The sequence below is a fragment of the Gymnoscopelus braueri genome (assembly GCF_963280865.1).
Source record: "Gymnoscopelus braueri genome assembly, chromosome: 10".
Lineage (NCBI taxonomy): Eukaryota > Metazoa > Chordata > Actinopteri > Myctophiformes > Myctophidae > Gymnoscopelus > Gymnoscopelus braueri.
Window position 1 is genome coordinate 8,775,989 of NC_137611.1, and position 20,678 is coordinate 8,796,666.

At 41.3% G+C, this 20,678-nt stretch overlaps 1 protein-coding gene across 1 annotated transcript in view; it reads right to left on the reverse strand.

Moving 5' to 3' along the window:
* Positions 1-14,892: 14,892 nt before the first annotated feature.
* ptprsb (protein tyrosine phosphatase receptor type Sb) overlaps positions 14,893-20,678 on the reverse strand; it is a 178,753-nt gene continuing 172,967 nt past the window's right edge. The window contains exons 29-31 of the mRNA XM_080439207.1: positions 19,030-19,184; positions 18,135-18,270; positions 14,893-15,734 (exon numbers count right to left, since the gene is read on the reverse strand). Of these exons, the coding sequence (XP_080295333.1) occupies positions 15,666-15,734; positions 18,135-18,270; positions 19,030-19,184 (360 nt within the window). The 3' untranslated portion in view covers positions 14,893-15,665. The remainder of the gene's footprint in view (positions 15,735-18,134; positions 18,271-19,029; positions 19,185-20,678) is intronic.

Consider the following 20,678-nt stretch of genomic DNA (forward strand, 5'->3'; position numbering starts at 1 on the left):
TCAGGTGTCGGGAAACTATACCACGGCTGAACCAATCGGGTAGGAGCACAAGGAGGAAGTAACATGATGGTTACTTACTGGCTGTTGATGTGGTGACGGTTGCCATGGTGAGAGACACACCTCCCAGCCTGAAGCTTTCATTTAGCTAGGTACACAGTAAAGGAGGCCATTCATTATTTAATTTAGCTACGTACATAAAGTATGCACTAAAATGCATACAAATGTACACAAATGGACCTGTAAGTGTTTGTTTAGAGTTCAGCCATTTAGACCTGAGGCCGATTAAAAAAAAAAAGCCTTCTAAAACCTAACCTAAGTTTCCTGAAAAACTGACACAGATGTTTTCCCGGATTGATAACAATGTATAGGCTTTCCAGGTCTAAATAGGTTAAATGGAAGTTCTTTGTGTGCACAAGTGCACGCACGCACACACGCACACACGCACACACGGACACGGACACACACACGGACACGGACACACACACACACACACACACACACACACACACACACACACACACACACACACACACACACACACACACACACACACACACACACACACACACACACACACACACACACACACACACACACACACACACACACACACCTAGACATTTTTGTATTACAATAATTGCGAGCATTTTAGGATGTAGATTTTATTAATGCATTTTTTTTTTTGCTTTTTTACAAATTATGCCATTTCCAGGGGGGAAAAAAAGCAGATCTACAAACTTACAAAATGTCACAGCACCTTACGTTGTAGGCTTTTAGATCTGCTATTTTCTGTGCACGACGCCGACATGTAACCAAGTAAGAATCAGGCATAATCCTGACATGCATAAGTCTGCACTCTGGATCATGCTAAAGCTTTCACATGTATTTTTCTTCCACTGTATGTGACGTTTGGAGCCCAAGTCAAAGAGACATATTGCCCTCAGTGCCCTAATACCCTCACATCACCCAAATGTGGAACAAACATGGGAAAATTCTCATTCCTATACGCTCTGCCACCAAAATGTGGAATGCCCTGACAGCATCCATTAAAAGGATGTGTATCACTGATTTCTTTCAAAGTTGGCCTGAAAAACATCTATCAGGAGACCACAAGGGGAGGTAAACGTGTTCTCTTTTGTACATAGCCTATAGTGTTTGTATTTGTTAATGACATGTATGTATGCTACAGTATGTGGATGAGTTGAATACATAGTCCCCAGGACTTCTTTGTGTTATCCTTGTAGCCTTAATGTCTGACTGCACCTCCTGCTGTTTACATTTGCATTTCTGACTAATAAAGTATTCAATCAATCAATCAAAGATGATCCAGTGTGCTCTAGGACTCTATTTATAGTTTGACTTCTGTCCTAGTGCACCTACTTCTTCCACCACTGACACACACACACACACACACACACACACACACACACACACACACACACACACACACACACACACACACACACACACACACACACACACACACACACACACACACACACACACACACACACACACACACACACACACACACACAGATAGACATCAGAGAGTGTCTGCTATGAGGAACAGCTTCTTGGTACATATTTGCATCGCTGCCAAAACAAATAACTTACGCAATAATGTGCAATAAAGTGCTTACTGCTTCCCCTAATTAATCTGGTTTTGTGCATCGATTGAATCCTTTTAAAACTACACAGAGTCACAGGCTGTTTGTTTTCTGCAAACTGGTGTCAGCAGTTACACTTTTAGCACCGTTGTTTAGTTTTATACCACTGTTCAAAATCAAACAGCGCTGTAGACCATTGGTTCTCAAAGTGGGGTCTGGGGACCCCCAGGGGTACCTGAGGGGGTTCCAGGGGGTCCCCAGCTAAATGGAGGATAGTTAGGAACCAAATGGACCCTTGTGGGTCTATAACTCTGAGAGTGTACAAATGGAACCAAATGGACCCTAACGGGTCCATTTGGTTCCATTTGTACACTCGCAGAGTTACATTAACATTGATTTTACAATATAAATTGGGGTCCCAGAGATAGAAATGCCATTAAATGGGGGTCCGTAGCCTAATGCATGTCAAACTGGGGGTCCTCTTGAAATTAAAATGGTTGAGAATCACTGGTAGCTGGCAGTGAAAAATCTTCTCTTATGGGGGTCCCTGGCATATCTTTTGAAATGGGGGTCCGCGGGCTAATAAGCGTCAATTTGGGGGTCCTTGACATGAAAAAGTTTAAGAACCACTGCTGTAGACCACTGGTTCTCAACATGGTTTTTCCCATTAAACCACTAAGTTAGTGTCTAAGTGTCCTTGAGCAAGACACTGAACCCCTAATTGCTCCCGATGAACAGGTTGGTGCCTTGCATGGTTTCCTCTGCCGTCGGTGTGTGAATGTGTGTGTGTGTGAATGTGTGTGTGTGAATGTGTGTGTGTGAATGGGTGAATGTAATGCACATCAGTGTAAAGCTCCTTGGATAAAAGCGCTGTACGTGCTATACTGTACTGTAAGAGATCGTCTGCTCCAGTTAGCTGTTAGTCTAAAGGCCCATACAAGGTGTCCGTAGACAGGTTGTCAGGTACGTCAGGGGGTGAGGAACGGTCGTACGTTTTTTACTCCTCCTAGCAGTGTTCATTTTGACAGCAAATTCTGATTTAGGCTTAAGGTCCTTACACACGGGGCGATTTTTTTCATGCGAATAATACGTTTTTTTTAAAAACCTTATAAAGTCAATGCAAGCTTCCACACCAGTTTCGCGGAGCGAAAAAAGCGTCTTTTAATTATTCGGAACGAGTCCAAATTTTGCGTATATTCGCATATTCGCCGGTGTGTAACCGCCTTTAGTCTTAAGGTCCTTACACACCGGCGAATGTGGCGAATATACGCAAAATTCGGACTCGTTCCGAATAATTAAAAGACGCTTTTTCGCTTCGCTTTTCCGCTTTTTCGCGCCATGTACGCTTGCATTGACTTTATAAGGTTTTTTAAAAAAGCGTATTATTCGCACGAAAAAATCGCCCCGGTGTGTAAGGACCTTTAGTCTTTTGAATAACACACCATTTAGTTTTACTCCTATTCTAGTCTTCTGAAATTGTTTAGTCTTAGTCTAGTCTTAGTTGACCAAATATCAAAATCTTAGTCTTTTAGTCTCAGTCAACAAAATGAACACTGCCTCCTAGTATAGTCTGATACGTTTTCTTATGTTTTAATCAAGACCAAGAGGCCTATATACGTATTCATCCGCTAGAGGGCAGTTGCGAGGGTATGTAGCTCCCCCACAATGCAACGCAAATGTGACCCAATGGACATTGGACACTAATAATACTTTTGGATAAATCGAAGTGACTACGCCACTCTCTTTAAGGGGAGAGACCCTGAACCAACTCTGCGTCTGCTACTGATGTTGGTTACTGTTAGAAATGCGGGTCAATTAGTGCAGAATTTTGTTTGCCAGCCCTGCAGTTGAGATTCCACGAAGCACCAAGAACATATAACCAACTAACACAAACAGCGGACAAATCTATCGTCGCGAGTCGTCATAAACTACGGCCACCCGCTATTGTTTTATAGGTATTTTGGATCTTCTCAGTGAGATGTCTCCTGTGTGTATCTGCTGGTGTAGAATGGGTGAAAGACTCCACCGTGTCTGTGTTTGCTCTGGCAGTGTACAGACATACATAACCAACACACACATAAATAATATAGCACAGTGCAGTAGGGGGTGAAACTCAAGTTTTAGTTTTTGTCTAGTTTGGGGAGTCAGGTTTAGTGACTTTTATTGCGTTTGTTTTGCTCAGTAACAGGACAGCTAGGATACATGCTAGCCTACATGCTAGCTTGCTTCCTCAAAGCTAGTTTCTACTCAAAGTTATTATTTGGCCATGTTCACCCTGACGTTAATCGTCGCTATTGTTTTGAAGACCCGTATGGTGTCTAAAACTCCTATCCTATTCTATATTTGACAATAGAGAGACGGACAGAGGCTTTCATGTGATCAGTCACAGCACCAATAAAAAGCATATCAAATGACACTGTGTGAAGGTCTTCTTCAGTCATGCCAGATCCGTGAGGATTTGCGGGACACCGGTGTTGTCGGTGCCAGCACCACTACGCCTCGATTCATTATACTTTTTATACTTTCGCGTGAAACGATCTTGTACGTTTATCCATGTACTCGAAACCGTTTTTGCGTCCGAATTTAAAGACTGGGCGATATCCTCCCAGCTGTTCTGGACTTTGTTTTTGTTCTTGTGGTCAGGGCTTGTACAGTCATAGAGCCATTGATATCCACGGACTAGTTCGCAAAGTTGTTCTTCGAATCTCGTTGTTGTCGTTAAGTGTTGCTATGTGAGCGTCTCTCATGCTGGTTCCGAGTTTATATTTTTCTACCCACGTCGATGCACGACGTCACTTCCACCTATACTCTTTCTTTTCTCACTACTGCCCCTACAGTTGACAAAGGTCGCCAAGGGTACTTTTTACTAAGGTGCGGTGAACGCACGTCGAGTTCAATCCGCAGGCGGACGGATGGAATAGTCGACGGACAAAAGGCGGCAAATTTGTCTCCACCTCCGCACATGCTGTCTGCCCACTGGTCTTACGGACACTACACATGCATGGGCCTTAAGACCCTACTATGTACCTAGGGAAATATCACACGTCATTGACGTCTGTGTTTACATACACCCGAGGGCTGACGCGGGGCAGCGTGTGAGAATCTTACTCAAAAGGCGTAGATTGTGCAGTGCGAGTGAAATGTTTGTGGCTGCAAGATTCAACACTTTTCAAGCTGTTCTTTGGAACTTAATGCATAGATTCATGTGTCTTGGATGAGTCTGTGAATAGCATCATTGTCAGCATAAGTAACCCTGTGAAGAGCTGCACTAGATACTCCTCTAGCCATAGGAGACATTGGCTTAAAAGCCTGTATTTATAACTGTCACAAATGGCCTGTCTAACATTGTTCATTTGTTTTTTATTTATGTTTATTGTTGTATGTAATTGTGTTTTTCTATGGATCTTGAGTCTGCAATAAAGACATTAATTCAATCATTTATTCATTATGGTATTAATACCTTTACTTAAGTAATAAATGTGAGTTCTTATTCCACCACTGCAGACAGACAGTGTAATCAGCTAGATCAGCGCTTGGTTTTTAGCTGATGTAAGCTGACATGTCCAAGAATGAAGAAGTGGTGAGTCAGTGTGAGAGGAGGATGAGGATGACTGATGCCTTTTCACTCACAAATGCCAGGCTGTCAGTCACTTACGAAAAGGGTGATTTATACTTAGTTACGCGCGTCTGTGTCCTGCGCCGAAAATAGCAGATCTACAAGATCGGCTACACGTGCAGACTGGCTATTTTCGGTGTGCGACACAGGTAGTGAAAAGTAACTATATTTTACTCAAGTACTGTACTTTAGTACAATTTTGAGGTATCTTTTTACTTTACTGGAGTATTTCCAATTGTCAATACTTTTACTCCACTACATCTCAAAGGCAAATATTGTACTTTTTACTCCACTATGATTATTTGAAAACTTTAGTTACTAGTTACTTTGTAGATTTTGATTATTATTATGAAACCACTTCAGACATATATATATACTGCATATACTTTGGCAAATTTGAAATTAGCACATCTACAAGCTCACAAGGCGTCGCAAACAATGCAACGCGCTGTGAGCTTGTAGATCTGTTACATTCTGCATAATTGAGTACTTTTACCGTTGGTACTTTAAGTATATTTTGATGCCAATACTTTTGCGCTTTTACTCAAAAATGTTTTGAGTTTGAGTTTGTACTTGTACTTGTACTTGTACTTGTACTTGTACTTGTACTTGTACTTGTAATGGAGCATTTCTACAATAGGGTATTGATACTTTTACTTAAGTAAAACATGTGAGTACTTCTTCCACACAGCACAACAACCTAATATAAGCCAGGCATAAGACTGACATAAGACTAAGAGTCTATAGGTGCCAAAATTATTTATACATGAATCTTTAGAAGTGTCTGACGGCTTTCTGTGTGCACCGGGCCACCTGTCATAATAACCTGTCACACGTTAACACCTATAACAAACTCATTAAAAGTGAATAACCGATGTGCTTATAGCAGAAAAGCTAGAATATGGAGATGAGAGGTTTCAGTCCAACAGCAACGATATGTAGTGCATCATGCGTGAGGCTTTTCACGGTGACATTCCATCAGTGGAGTAAAGTAACTAAGTAGATTTACTCAAGTACTGCACTTAAGTACAATTTTGAGCTACTTTTACTTTACTGGAGTATTTCCAATTGCCTATACTTTTACTTCTACTCCACTACATCTCAGAGGCAAATATTGTACTCTTACTCCACTACAATTACTTGAAACTTTAGTTACTAGTTACTTTGCAGATATAAAACATTACATTATAAAACATACATTAACCACTTTAGCCCTATTTTATACCTAGGCTATTTGAAAATAGCCGATCTACAAGCTCATAATGCGTCGCGATGCGACTTTTGGTACTTTAAGTACATTTTGATACCAATACTTTTGTACTTTTACTCAAGTAAATTTTGAATTCTGGACTTTTACTTGTAACGGAGTACTTCTACATTGCAGTGTTGATACTTTTACTTAAGTAAAACATTCAAGTACTTTTTCCACCACTGCTGTCCGACAGCATCCATATGTAGTGCATCATGCGTGAGGCTTTTCACGGTGACATTCCACCTGCTGACTGTACCGTGTCTTCTATCTAGAATGTGACGGTTCATTGTGACATACATTAGGCTGACATATGATGGCTTATTGTGTCAGACAGTAGGGTTTAATATGATGGTTCCTCATTATGTCATACAGGGTTGTAGGGTTACCTCCTGTTACCATATTGACAGAACAAACATGCATTATGAACTAACAGGGCTTCCTATAGGTGAGAGATAGACACTGAATGAACAAACAAAAAGGTTTAATGTTACAGGGCCTGTTCCAACACATATCTACTGTAGCCTACCGTCTGTCATCTATACACAATACTGTCACACGATGGACACAACGATGAGCTTCATTAAGCAATGTATATCAACATGGTTTTGGTGGAAGAAAAATTCTAACTTTTGACATTGCGATGTGACGTGTTGTGAGCTTTGTAGATCTGCTATTTTCAAAAGTTTGAAATAGGGCTTAATTGGTTCATGTATGGAGTATGTTTTATGATAATGATCTAAATTCACAAAGCAACTAGTAACTAAAGCTGTCAAATAATTGTAGTGAAGTAAAAAGGACAAGACGTTTAAGGATTACCTTTAACGAGATGGGTGTCAGCTGGAAGGGTCGCCATGCATGCAGGGACCGGAGCAGATGGAGGGGGCTCGTCGCCCAAAGTCCCAACAAGAATGGAAGCCAAGGAACTAAGTCTAGGTTAGTAAGTAAAAAGAACAATATTTGCCTCTGAGCTGTAGTGGAGTAGAAGTATAAAAGTATTGACAATTTTACATACTCAAGCAGTGGTGGAAAAAGTACTCAACTTCTTTACTTAAGTAACAGTACCAATACTGCAATATAGAAATACTCTGTTACAAGTAAAAGTCCAGAATTCAAAATCTACTTGAGTAAAAGTACAAAAGTATTGGCATCAAAATGTACTTAAATTACCAAAAGTAAAAGTACTAAAATGTTTGAAAATAGAAGATCTACAAGCTCACAACGCGTCGCGATGCGCCGTGTTGTGAGCTTGTAGATCGGCTATTTTCAAATAGCCTAGGTATAAAACGGGGCTAAAGTGGTTAATGTATGTTTCATAATATCATCATTTATATCTAAAAAGTAACTAGTAACTAAAGTTTTCAAATAATTGTAGTGGAGTAAAAGTACAATATTTGCCTCTGAGATGTAGTGGAGTAGAAGTAAAAGTATTGGAAATTGGACATACTCAAGTAAAGTACAAATACCTCAAAATTGTACTTAAGTACAGTACTTAAGTAAATGTACTTAGTTACTTTCCACCACTGTACTCAAGTAAAGTCAAAGTACCTCCAAATCGTACTTGAGTGAACACCACTGGTTCCTGGTTTGAATGTATTCTCCAGACAGTATCTTAAGACCATGCAGTCTTATGCAAAGGTAAAAACGTTTTGTTAGGTTCATTTGTTGACCTGGCATCCTATAGTTTCAATGTACAGATTATTATACTGTTTAGACAGGTTCTTGATTTACCTATGATCCTAGTTTACTCAGGCACTACTACACTGTCTCTCTGCATTTGATGTATGTGTTTACCTTGCTTACTGTAAGTCACTCTGGATAAAGAGTGTCTGATAAATGCCTACATTGTGAAGTGTAAATTGTAAAGCAGTAGATTATCTGAGACAGAGACACACAATGACACAAGGGTGGTACCTTATTTTTAACTCTATGGGTGGTACTCACTCTGTAAAATCCCCAGTGTACATTTAACCCAGAGACAACAGAGAGTGTAACAAAATGGACCCTTCATGGGAGAGAGTTAAAGGAACACTCAGGAGTTTGTCAGAGTAGAAGAGAGAGGAAAACACGACCACATGCGTGCTCCTCCTGAGTGCTGGCTGTCTGCAGGTGTAAGCAGCTGTCTCTAACAGCAGGGGGCGTCATCATCACCACAGCCTGCAGGAAGGACACTCATCCTATGATGATGCACCTTGTTGTGTGTCTGTCTGCTACACAAGTGCTTCTCAAACTTTTCTGTGTCAAGGACCCCCAAAATGATATGTATTTGGCCGCGGACCCCCATCTGAAAATATTTTTTTTGCCAGGGAGGGACCCCCAGGAGAGAAGAAGGTGTAAACATAATTCAAAATTATTCAATAATTTATTTATTTTTTAGCAGATACAAGCTTGAGCTTGTAGATCTGCTATTTTTGAATAGCCAACACAACATACTGCTTAAAATATTTTGATGCTACATTTTGCTGGAGACCCCACTGTTAGAACCAATGTGCTACACTACTCGAGAGACAGGGAGGGAGACAGAGTACAATTGGTGACGCATTTACAATACAGAAGAAAAAGACATCAAGGCCTACCAAATAATAGAGCGTTGGCGACGCATTTACATTACAGTAGAAGAAAAAGACGTCAAGGCCTACCAAATAATAGAGCGTTGGTGACACATTTACATTACAGTAGAAGAAAAAGACGTCAAGGCCTATCAAATAATAGAACAATTGTGAGCAATGTAAATTTGAAGGACCACTTCACCCATTTTCAACCTTATCTCTCTTAATTGGTCCTCACCTAATGCTCATTATAAAATGGCACCATTCCTGGACAGTGGACAGTTCATAAACCTGCCTACCAGGTCACAAACCCAGAGGGCTGGAAAAAAAGATTTACAGCAGACTATCTGATTCTTAATTAGGTGAACAATGGGGAGGAACAATTAAGTGCCTCTGGTCTCTATGACAACCGCATGAGCTGCTGTAGCTCAGAACAACACTGTATGAGCTTATAACAATAATACATAATTTAAAAAGCGTATTCCTGTTCCGCTCTTAAAGGGCTCTTTGGGAGCGTGGTGTTATTAAGAATGTAAACCGGTTTCCTATCTGTCTCTACAGAGCTTCCTTGTCCAAGACATGTTAATGATCTATTTATTGATCTGTAACCTAGATACTATGAACCATTGTCTCTGCTTGTGCAGCTGCCCTGCTTAAAGAGCCCAGCTGCAGCTACAATACATCATGGTAAATGTGACCCTTCTCCTCCATGCCTTTATAAAATCCATTATCAGACCATTAAGTGTGCCTTCTAACTGATGACAAGACACCAACATGTTATTATTTCCCCCAACACAGTGTACAGTAGTAGCAGTGCTGCTGCATTAAGGTCTATAATATGCTATCTCTTCTCTACAAAGGTTACAGTCACTGACCAGTGTAACTTAACAAGGTGGATAACTGTGCAAATGTGCAGAACTGCAAAGGCTGGCTCCACCCTGTGGACGTAGAGAGAATAGCCTCTTTCAGGCCTCAGAACAGGCCGACCACCAGGGGTCATCAATGAGTCCGTACATGCCAGCTAGGTATGGTACATGGACAAACGTGTCTGTGGCAAGACTTGTCCATGACTTCTTGTACATATTAGCAAATCTTTGGTGTTAAACGTTTAACATTGTACTGTATGATGGAAGCATCAACTGTACTGATACAACACAATTATTGAAATCCTTTTTAATGTCAAGGACCCCCTAATTAATATGTATTATATATATATACACACACACGCACACGCACACACATACATATATACTTACATATGTACACACACACACACACACACACACACACACACACACACACACACACACACACACACACACACACACACACACACACACACACACACACACACACACACATCGGATCTACAAGCTCACCACACGGTGTGAGCTTATAGATCGGCTATTTTCAAATAGCTGATATATACAGTATAGGGGTTTAAGTGGTTAAACAGATGTTTGTGCTGGGGACCCCCTCAAGGACCCCTGGACTTTGAGAACCATGGCCTATAACCCTAGACAGTAGTCCACTAGACTAGTATACACGTAGCGCTCGTGTTTGAACAGGTAAATACACACAAAAAGAATCCAAGTAAATGCAAGAAATAGACAATTAAAATCAAAACATGTGGAATGAATCACGGTAGGACCCACTGTGCCGTCTATCCAATCATCCTGTTTTTAATACAAAGAGAAGATACAATATCTACATCCATTGGTTGAAAGGAAAGTACAGGTACATTGGTGCGAGGGCCCTCACAGGCAGAGCAATAGTCGTCCTCTTTGTGCCTTTTTATATTTCTCTTGACACAATATCCATCAGAAAAGTTTAAAGTCATACTGCATAACTTTTTTCAATGAAACAAAAGTAGTTTTTTTTATATAATCTGTCACTGGTATATTTTCCACAATAGCCATTCCACGTACAAATGTGCTTTTTGACAACTTCTCCACGCAATATAAACACACGTTTTAATCGTGAGTGTCGGGGGGCCGAAATGTATTTTTATCCTTTTTTTTTAAAAACGGTTAATAAATACTGTTTCCGACAACGTGTTGGGGGGCACTAGGACCCTGCAGCACTCCTCATTGAGCGGTGCGGTTCCGCGTCTCTAGATAAACGCTGTAATGACGGGACGTCGCCAGAGGGGGGGCGTCGCCAAAAACGAATCGCTACACAGTATGACTTTAAGGAATAACATATTTTCTTTTTATATATGTCACAAATCGTCAAGACTATCGAACCACACATAGATTTATTTCATATTGTCAGGATATTTTTCAGGTTTTCTTTTTCTTTTTAAAACAAGTAACTTTTTAGAGGGTCGATCAGTTCAACGTGTAGCTCTTTGTCGTCGAAGTTAAAAATAAAAATACACTTGGCTACCGTGTGCTTTCCTTCCTCGTCATCGCAGCAAACTAATTGGTAACTGTGCACAGCTTGCCGTAGACTTACAACTACTCGGCTTCTATTACGTCTAGATCGCCTCCAAAATGTCCTAAGGCCCATTTTACTGTAGGGTGGATCACTCCACTGTCGCTATAAGGGGGGGGGGGGGGGGTTTGGGGTGGAGGGGATGGGTGGGGTGATGGGATGGGATGGGATGGGTAACGCCAGATTTATAGTCTGTCATACGCCGTTGTCGATAGGGTTGATGGGTATCGTCAGGACCCTGCCTAATCCGGTTCCTGTTCTACAAGCTAATAGCGAGCTTGTAGATCTGCTATTTTTCAAATATCGTGAACATTTGTGCAAATCTTTGAATATATTATATATATTTTTACAGTGTATAACTCTGTAAACTAATGTTTCATCAATTATTGTCACCTGTAATGAATAGTAACCTCCAGTTGATTCCACGAGAACACAATAGCAGCTACAGCTTGTTCTATGCTTTTTTTATAGGAGCAATTACTGGTTTTTATCAATTCCGATTCGAGTCCTTCATTTTTGTATGGGTACCCGGTACCCGGCAATTTGGATTCGGTTCCTATACTTGAATCCTAGTTTCGATACCCAACCCTAGCTGGCGTCTTACGACTTACGACAAAGCATAAACCGAGCTTATAAGAGGGGAATCAGTGTAAACTTAAAACTAGTCGTGGGTCTAGAACGTTCATGTCTAACTGAACTAGTCGGACATCAGTATCAAATAGCACCCCACACATACCAGATATACTAAAAGCAAATTAAAAAAAGCACCAAAAAACTGACCATTTAAAAAAAGAAGAAAATAAATTAATAAAAACATACGACAATATCATACAGTAACATTGGCTTGCCGAGTAAACAACATCTCATTGGTTATTATATTAGCTAGATATCTCAAATAAATAAATAAATAAATAAAACCAAAAACAAAAGTTACAAAATAGAATCATAATTGTATTTTTTTCTTCTTCTAAAAAAAAAAGAACAAAAACTAAACCAGGACCATTATATCAAATAAATATTTGACAAAGTGAACAGTTAATGATAAGGCTTTCTTTTTCTTCTTGGTAAGAAAAGAAAAAAAGAGAAGGAACTACCGTACGTCCATGACCCCACGTTTATAGAAGCTTGTGCTCTGGCCTACTGTACTTGTACTGTACTGTATGTTATGTAACCATACTGTAGAGAACTCCACTGAAACGACTTCTTATGTACAAACAGCAGGAACTCAGGGAGCTCTGGTACAATGGAACGTTTTTCTTTTTTTCTACATGTGCTCTTCGCTCAAAACATGGCTACGGACTGACTGTGGTTATAATTATGTCAAATCTAAAGTTAAGACACCTCAGTATTTCACCAAAGGACTTGTTGTGCCATGTACTGTACTGGAGTAGGCTGGAGGGACAATGTAAGCTTGGTACATGATCTACATAGAGGCTTTTTGGGGGGGCCAAAGAAGGTATACGTGTCCGCAGAAAACGTTTAATGAGGAGGAGCGCTTTGAATTATCATGTCCAGAGCGCTCGCATTGGAGTGTTTATTGACGCCCGCAACGTTGGAAACGACCAACTGTTGCTGTGCTCATAAATGTCCTGTCATCTTCGTTATAATTAGCACAAATAGCTTAGCCGCAACAACGTAAACACGGACTTCTCGCAGTTGTGGTTAACGATTCAACGTCGGGTCGTAAACGAGCGGGTTGTCACACACAGACAGGAGGATCAAAAGAGACGGCGACTAGCAGAGCTTCTCTCCAAAACGTAAACTCAAATTTTTTTCAGCTTGAAGCGCCCCAGGGCGCCAAGAAAACGCTGGGCGTAGAGCGCATTGAAGCGCGATGCTCAGGCGCTGGGAAGAGCAGCGCTGGGAAGAGCAGCACTGCAGCGCGTCTTAATATCATGCAAACAAATGCATGACAGACAGTCTTTATCATACAAACAAATGAATGACAGACAGACAGACAGACAGGCGCTGGCTTTCTGCGGACACACGGCCCCCGTAGACAGTCAAAACAAAGCAGTCCAACTCTCACACTGAAATGTGATTCTTTTGCACCCAAAAAGCCACAGTTGGAACCCACACTGCCCATTGTCCATGGTCCCGATCCGCTGAAACAACAGAAGCTTAATACAGACAGTCATAAAAATGCAAAAACGGTTGAATTCAAGTAGATACAGTAAGAGCGAGAGGAGGGAGTTGACCCCCTCCAACAAAAAAAAGAAAAGAAAGAAAAGAAAATAAGGAATGAAACCGATCTCAAGTCAGTTTTACATTTCATCGATTGTGGTCGACTTTTACAATTTGCTGAGGTCTCAGCAGAGCTTTATGCTTCCGTCTTCAAAGGGTTGTAAGAGACAGCGATGATGACACTAAACGCTTAGCGCACAGCAACACAGGGGGAGAGAACTGCATGAGCATGAAGCTGTGTGGTTTGTCAAATCACAAATAGAATCACACGCCGATGCGCGCAAAAATTGGGGTTGGCTACTATGAGAAATGAGGAGAGAGTGCATGCGTGTGCATGTGTGTGTGTGTGTGTACGCGCAGCGATCCAATTGTCACATCAAGTTCAGCCCAATTGACTGAACTAACAGGATGGGACTGATGCTGGCGACTGATTTTACACTTAGCTACTGTACGTGCTGAAAATAGCACGATCTACAAGCTCACAGCGCGTCCCGACGGGACGCGCCGCGAGCTTGTAGATCGTGCTATTTTCCGGCGACGAGAAACAATGCTGAAACTGAAAGTATTAAATCCAGGCTTGAGGGGGTTGGAACGGGGGACTAATAGCGCAGCAACGCACGCAAAAAAGCAAGCAAAGCTCAGTGGAGTAGACATCACATTGGACTAACTGGTTCTCCAACCACCGTGATGGGGATGAAGTAAGCGGGCTCTATACCCACTGTTCCGAGGCCAGTTTACACCCCCCACCCCCTCCACCCCCCTCCTACTGAATGCAAAGGGCCCCCATCCATCACGTCACATTTTTTAATTACAGATCAAGGCCCCACAACAGCGTGTGTGTGTGTTTTTTTTCCCTCTTGGCACTGCAGGTTACGGGGAGTGAGTAAGTAAGCATCTAATCAACATGCTTTTCAAACAGTTCCCCCAACAAGGGTGGCGAAGTTAAAGTTCGTCTCGTTCCTCGACGGAGGGCCCCTGACTCTTTAGTTTATCCACTGATTCCAAACACCTGTGCTCATGTGACTGACTACCTGTGTGGAAACGGAATTAAGTCTCACCTCCGGAACGAACGGACGACTTGACTTCACGGACACACGAAAACGTTCGCCGTTCTGCGTTTTGTAGCCCCTCTCCCCCCCCCACCCCACACTCAAGTTAAGTTCACCCTCTCCTCCCACCCCGCCAAAGTACGTACGTACAGTACACCTCTCCCCCCCACCCCACTAAAGTAAGAACACCAAATCTATAAGATACAAAGTCGAGGGTAAAAAGCCCATTGAGGGTGCAGCAAATATCCAGGCTTTCTTTGTGTCTTAGATTTTTCTTTTTGTGTGTGTTTGTTTTGTACATTTTTTTTTTTATAGATATTTTTTTAATACACATATAATATGGTAATAATTTCTGAGAGAGAGAGAGAGAGAGAGAGAGAGAGAGAGAGAGAAGAGAGAAGCAGTTTGTTTTTCACGGGTTCATATCGGTAGAATAGCTTGACCACAACACACACATCAGGTATTATAATGTCCTTCACATTGGAACACTGAGGTAAGTATATGAATTATACATGGTTTAGTTTGTCCTCCTCGAACCCACTGACCCCTGCAGGGGGGGGACATTGTCCTGTCAGAGGAGGTTCAGGGGGACAAGGTCCTGTCAGAGGGTAAGGGGAGTGGGGGAGGGGTGGGGTGGTGCTTTTGAAGTTTTTGTCGCTGTTTTGTTTTGTGGCTGCTTTTTTTCTCCGTTTAGTTTTTCCTCCTCCTGGTTGGTTGTAGAATTCACCCCTCGTTGAAAACTCGCTCCCCGGAAGGCTTAAGTTCGTTCGTTTGTCCGTCACTTTGTGTGTTTCTTTGCGTTGTTTTTTTGTGTGATATCTTTTTTGTTTTGTTTTGTTTTGTTTCAGTTTGTCCCCTCCTCTTTCTCCTGGTTGGCTGCCTGGCCTGTGGAACCTCAGGGCAGAGAGAAGGAGGGCTGGCGGGATGGATAGATGGAGGGATTGGAGGGAGGGAGGGTCACTGGCTGTGGCTTCTATGTTGCATAGTGGTCGAAGCTGCCCAGGTACTCTAGAGCGGCCTTGTAGCAGAACTGGTACTCATCCTGGAAGAGACACAAACACACACACACGCACACACACACAGGAGAGAGAGAGGCAAGGTTATTACACAGTAGATCTGCATTTCTTATTCGTTTTTTTTATTTTATTTTTTCACTTTTTGTTATCAATTTCAGTTTTGATAATTTTTCGAAGTGGATTTGATGGTTTTTAGTTTATTTATTTTAAGTTTAGTTTTAGTTTAGGTTAACATACAGACTTTTATTCATTCAAACAAGTCCAGGATTGTAGATTTAATGCAATAGTCATAGAACCTCTAAACAAAGGAGTTTATTTTCCAATAAAGTACATTTATTACACGCCTACTTCCCAACAAAATCAATAACCTATTGACACCAAACACAAATGAGAGACTGACCAATCAGAATGGAGCGTTCAACAAAGCGGTGTAATTACATTAGTCATGCTCTCACTCAGTCACTGACTCTTTATGCCTGATGATGTGTACTTGGAAGTGCTCTACCACAGTAAGTGGTATGAGTAAGAGTATACTGTAGATACTCCTAGTCAAATATTACTCAACGACATGTGAAAGTTGCTCTGTCAAATGTGTACTTGAGTTAAAGTACTGGGAGTACTTGCTTAAATACTTAAGTAATCAAAAGTACATATTTTACATGTGTGTGTGCTGCGTGTGTGCGTTTGTGCATGTGTGCAGAGCCCATGGCGCAAACCTTGCTACAATTGCACTTCAAGGTTTTTCCTTTATATTGAAATGAAATCGGATACAAAACATACAATAATCAAATCAAATCAATTACTGCCTTTTCTGACTGAAAAAAAATTATATATATATTAGAAGTTGTCTTCTAGCTGTAAGCCTCTTCATAATATCAGTGTTGATTTTGACAGCAAAGTTTGATCTAGATTTAGTCATAGTCTTTTGAATAAAATTCCATTTAGTTTTAGTCATATTTTAGTCATCTGAAATGTTTTAGTTTTTGTCTAGTTTTAGTCGACTAAACATCATAAGATTTTAGTCGACTAAATCAACAGTTGATTTAGTCGACGAAAATGTATTTTGGCGGTGCCTTGATGGCGTCGTAATGGCTGATTTTACACTTGGTTGCATGCTGAAAATGGCAGATCTACAAGCTTACAACGCGTCGCGTCGCGACGCGTTGTGAGCTTGTAGATCTGCTATTTTCAGAGCGCAACACCCGAGCGCAACCAAACATAAAATGACTTGTCTTTTAGTTCTACTGGATCTCTTCTCCTCTTGTCCCTCCCTAACATTTTAGTGTCGTTTTTATTCGTTGACGAAATTGTCGATATACAATTTAGTCTTAGTTTCAGTCATCATAGCTTAGTTTTTATCTAGTTTTCGTCACTGAAAAAAGGTAGTCGACGAACATTTTCCGTCATAGTTTTAGTGGAACAAAATCGACTTCATATCACACTGCCTGGCCTTGAGGGGCAGTCAGTCAGAGCGCGTCTATGGAAGTTTAAAAATATCCTCGTCTGACAAGAACCGATGACTGTTGATGCATAATGAATGCTGCTGGGCTATTTCATCTGGGCTATTATTGGAGGGCTAAAGGATCTAATTATTAGATGGTTAATTATTGAAAACGGCACCGCCGCTTCTGGTCCAGGGACCCACAGGGGTCCTTCGGGGGGTCTTGAATTATTGACAGGCACCAAATGGACCATTTGGTGCGTACAAATGGAACAGAGTTAAATGAACACTTTACAGTGTGGAGTGGGGGGTCCCAGAGATAAACCAGGGTATCAAATTGGGGGGGTCTACAGTGGCCTGATGCATGTCAAACCCGGGGGTCCTTGAAATTAACCTCTCAAACCCTATACGTATACTTTGTTGACCGGGGTCCCCAGGGTCGTCTATCCTTTTGTTCCCCTTCCTTTATCCCCTCTACACCAAATCTCTTTGCCAAAAGATATCTGACCTACAAGCTCATAACTTGTCGCTTTGTGAGCTTGTACATCGGCTATTTTCACTTAATGCTCGCCTAATTATGACGTGCCCAGAATAGGTACGCTATTGGTTAAAAAGTTTGAGAATCACAGATATACAGCATATAGAGTATGTGGATGTCGTAGTGTACCTAGGTCTGCACCATGGCTGGTCTCTGTATGACTATAATGAATTTTAGCGGGCCTTGATGGCGTCGTAATGGCTGATTTTACACGTGGTCGTGGTTGCATGCTGAAAATAGCCGATCTACAAGCTCACAACGTGTCGCAGCGCGACGCGTTGTGAGCTTGTAGATCTGCTATTTTCAGAGCGCAACACCCGAGCGCAACCAAACATAAAATGAGTTGTCTTTTAGTTCTAAATACTAAAAGTATCTGCAGCATGTGTTACCTCTGTCTGCACCATGGCTGGTCTCAGTATGATCTACAGTATCTACATCATGTGTTACCTCTGTCTGCACCATGGCTGGTCTCTGTGTGCGTAGCATCTTGACGGTCTGGAAGATGTCCACAGCGCCCTCGTAGCGCATCCTCTCCAGCACGATGCTCAGGGTGATGAACACACCGGTCCGCCCCACGCCAGCACTGTATCACACACAGACAAAAATAAAGACACGTGGTTCAACAATGTGTAAAGAAGAGAAAGGGCCAAAAGGCACTGAGAGTTCTGGTGTTAACATTAACATTTAACTTCGTTAAATCACGGCTGAGAGAGACCTATGCAAAAGCCAGGTTGTATTGTTAGACATGTAGCGAGAGCATTTCTGTATCAAATCAAACTATTTATAAAGCACATTTTAAAACAACCATGGTTGACCAAGGCATCAACATAACTTAAAAGATAAAATGTATATTGTCGCTGTCGGGAAGAAACCCCACAACGACAATACTGTTACTTGTGTCCATCTTTTTTTCTATTTTCAGGAAATAGAAAAAAAATAAACTGTCTTATTTAAATTTTTTTATCCTACAATTTTGTAACCAATTTTTTCAACCAGTGCCAATTGCCTGTGTAATCCTGGGCGCTACTCTCCCTCTGCCAGCCTAGGGAGAGCCCAGAACTGAGCTCATGCCTCCTTCAATGCATGAGGAGCTAGCGAGCCGCTTCTTATCACCCGACGCCCGTGCTGTCTTTTTAATACTTTTCATTGTTTCAATATCTATAAAACTCATAGACACACTTAAACACTTAAAAAAAAAAAGGGGCCCTATTTTTGCTTTCAAAAATAGCTATCGTATAACTTGTATATCAATTAGCTTGTTGTAAAAGGATGAAATATGGAGATACAAGGTTTCTACAGATACATGTCTGGTCTGAGGCCATTCAGGCCAAAGGCCTCGTACCTGCAGTGAACGCTGATGGGTCCGTCCTGGCCGAACTGCTCCTTGGTTTTGTGCACTTGTCCGATGAAGTCGATGAAGCCCTCGCCGGACTTGGGCACGCCCTGCTCCGGCCAGTCGGTAAACTGAAACTGACGCACTGTCCGTGATTGGCCGTCCTGAGGAGGAGGAAGAAGAAGAGAGGATATTTAACCTTTTATTGACCGGCTGGAACACACCACGGCAAAAAAATACAGACCTTTATTTAAAGGCCACGCTCCCCTGCCTGTCTGCCTGCCGTATTGAGTGAGTTGGAATGAGTTACCTCCCGACCGATACTCCTAATGATTGTTGTTATCTGAACTAGTAGCATTAAGGGGTGGAAATAACTAAGTACATTTACTCAAGTACTGCACTTAATGGTAGGGTAAGTGATTTTTTTTGGTTAAAATAAGTGTTAAAGGGATATTTTACTTTAAAACAAAAATCGTCTACTCAGGCCTTTGTGAACCCCCCAGACAGTTTTTAAGTTGCTCGATTCAGTATTTAGATAATTGATATTCATTTTATCAGACACGCCCCCTTCCTATACAAACCCATTATAACTTCAAACTCCATTTTTAACCATGTTAGATTCATCAAAAACACCCGTCCTTGGTTCTGGTGACTCACCCTGCCCTCCTAATAAGCGAGGGGGCCGTGCTTTTTTGATAACATTTTTCATTTATTTTATTAAATGTTTTTATTGTATTTCATTATTTTCATTCTCCAAAAAAAATATTAAAAATAAATGAAAAAGTAATCGAAAAAACACGGCCCCTCGTGTATTAGGAGGGCAAGGTGAGTCACCAGAACTTAAAAACTGTCTGGGGGGCTCAGACGATAAAATGACCCAACGTTTTTTTGAAAGTGAAAAATCCCATTAAATAACTCAATATTGTAATCATTGCTATATAATATTTGTTCAGTAACAGGCGTCTCTTTGTTTCTCCAGCTCTTTAGTAAACAGAAAATACAATTTCATCTAGGTTACTACCTGAAATTAGCACACTGTCTGGTACTTGCAAAAAACTTTATTCAGTGGACGTTTGGGTCATAGACCTTCATCAGGATAAACATGAGAGTGTGCGAGACCATCTTTCTTTATCTACCATTGATATCAGAGATCCCTTTGTGAATGATTTTACTCAAGTCAAATGTTTTGAATACAGGCCTTTTACTTGCAACAGGATATTTCTACATTGTGGTATTGGGTACTTTTTATCGTTGTACTCAATACAGAAATGGGAGTATATACCTCTTCCACCTCTGCTAATGATTATCTGTTATCTCTGTTATCTGACCTGGGATCAGTGGCTGAGGCTGATCGGTGTAACATGTGTCAGCCTGCCACTGTCACACGCTCAATAGAGCGCTGCGCGTGCGTGTGTGTGTGTGTGTGTGTGTGTGTGTGTGTGTGTGTGTGTGTGTGTGTGTGTGTGTGTGTGTGTGTGTGTGTGTGTGTGTGTGTGTGTGTGTGTGTGTGTGTGTGTGTGTGTGTGTGTGTGTGTGTGTTACTATACTTGTGAGGATCAAATGTCCTCACAAGTTAGTAAAAATGTTAAATAGATATTATGAGGACCATCTTCCTGGTCGTTTTTTATGGTTAAAAATGTTCGGGTGTGGCTTACAAT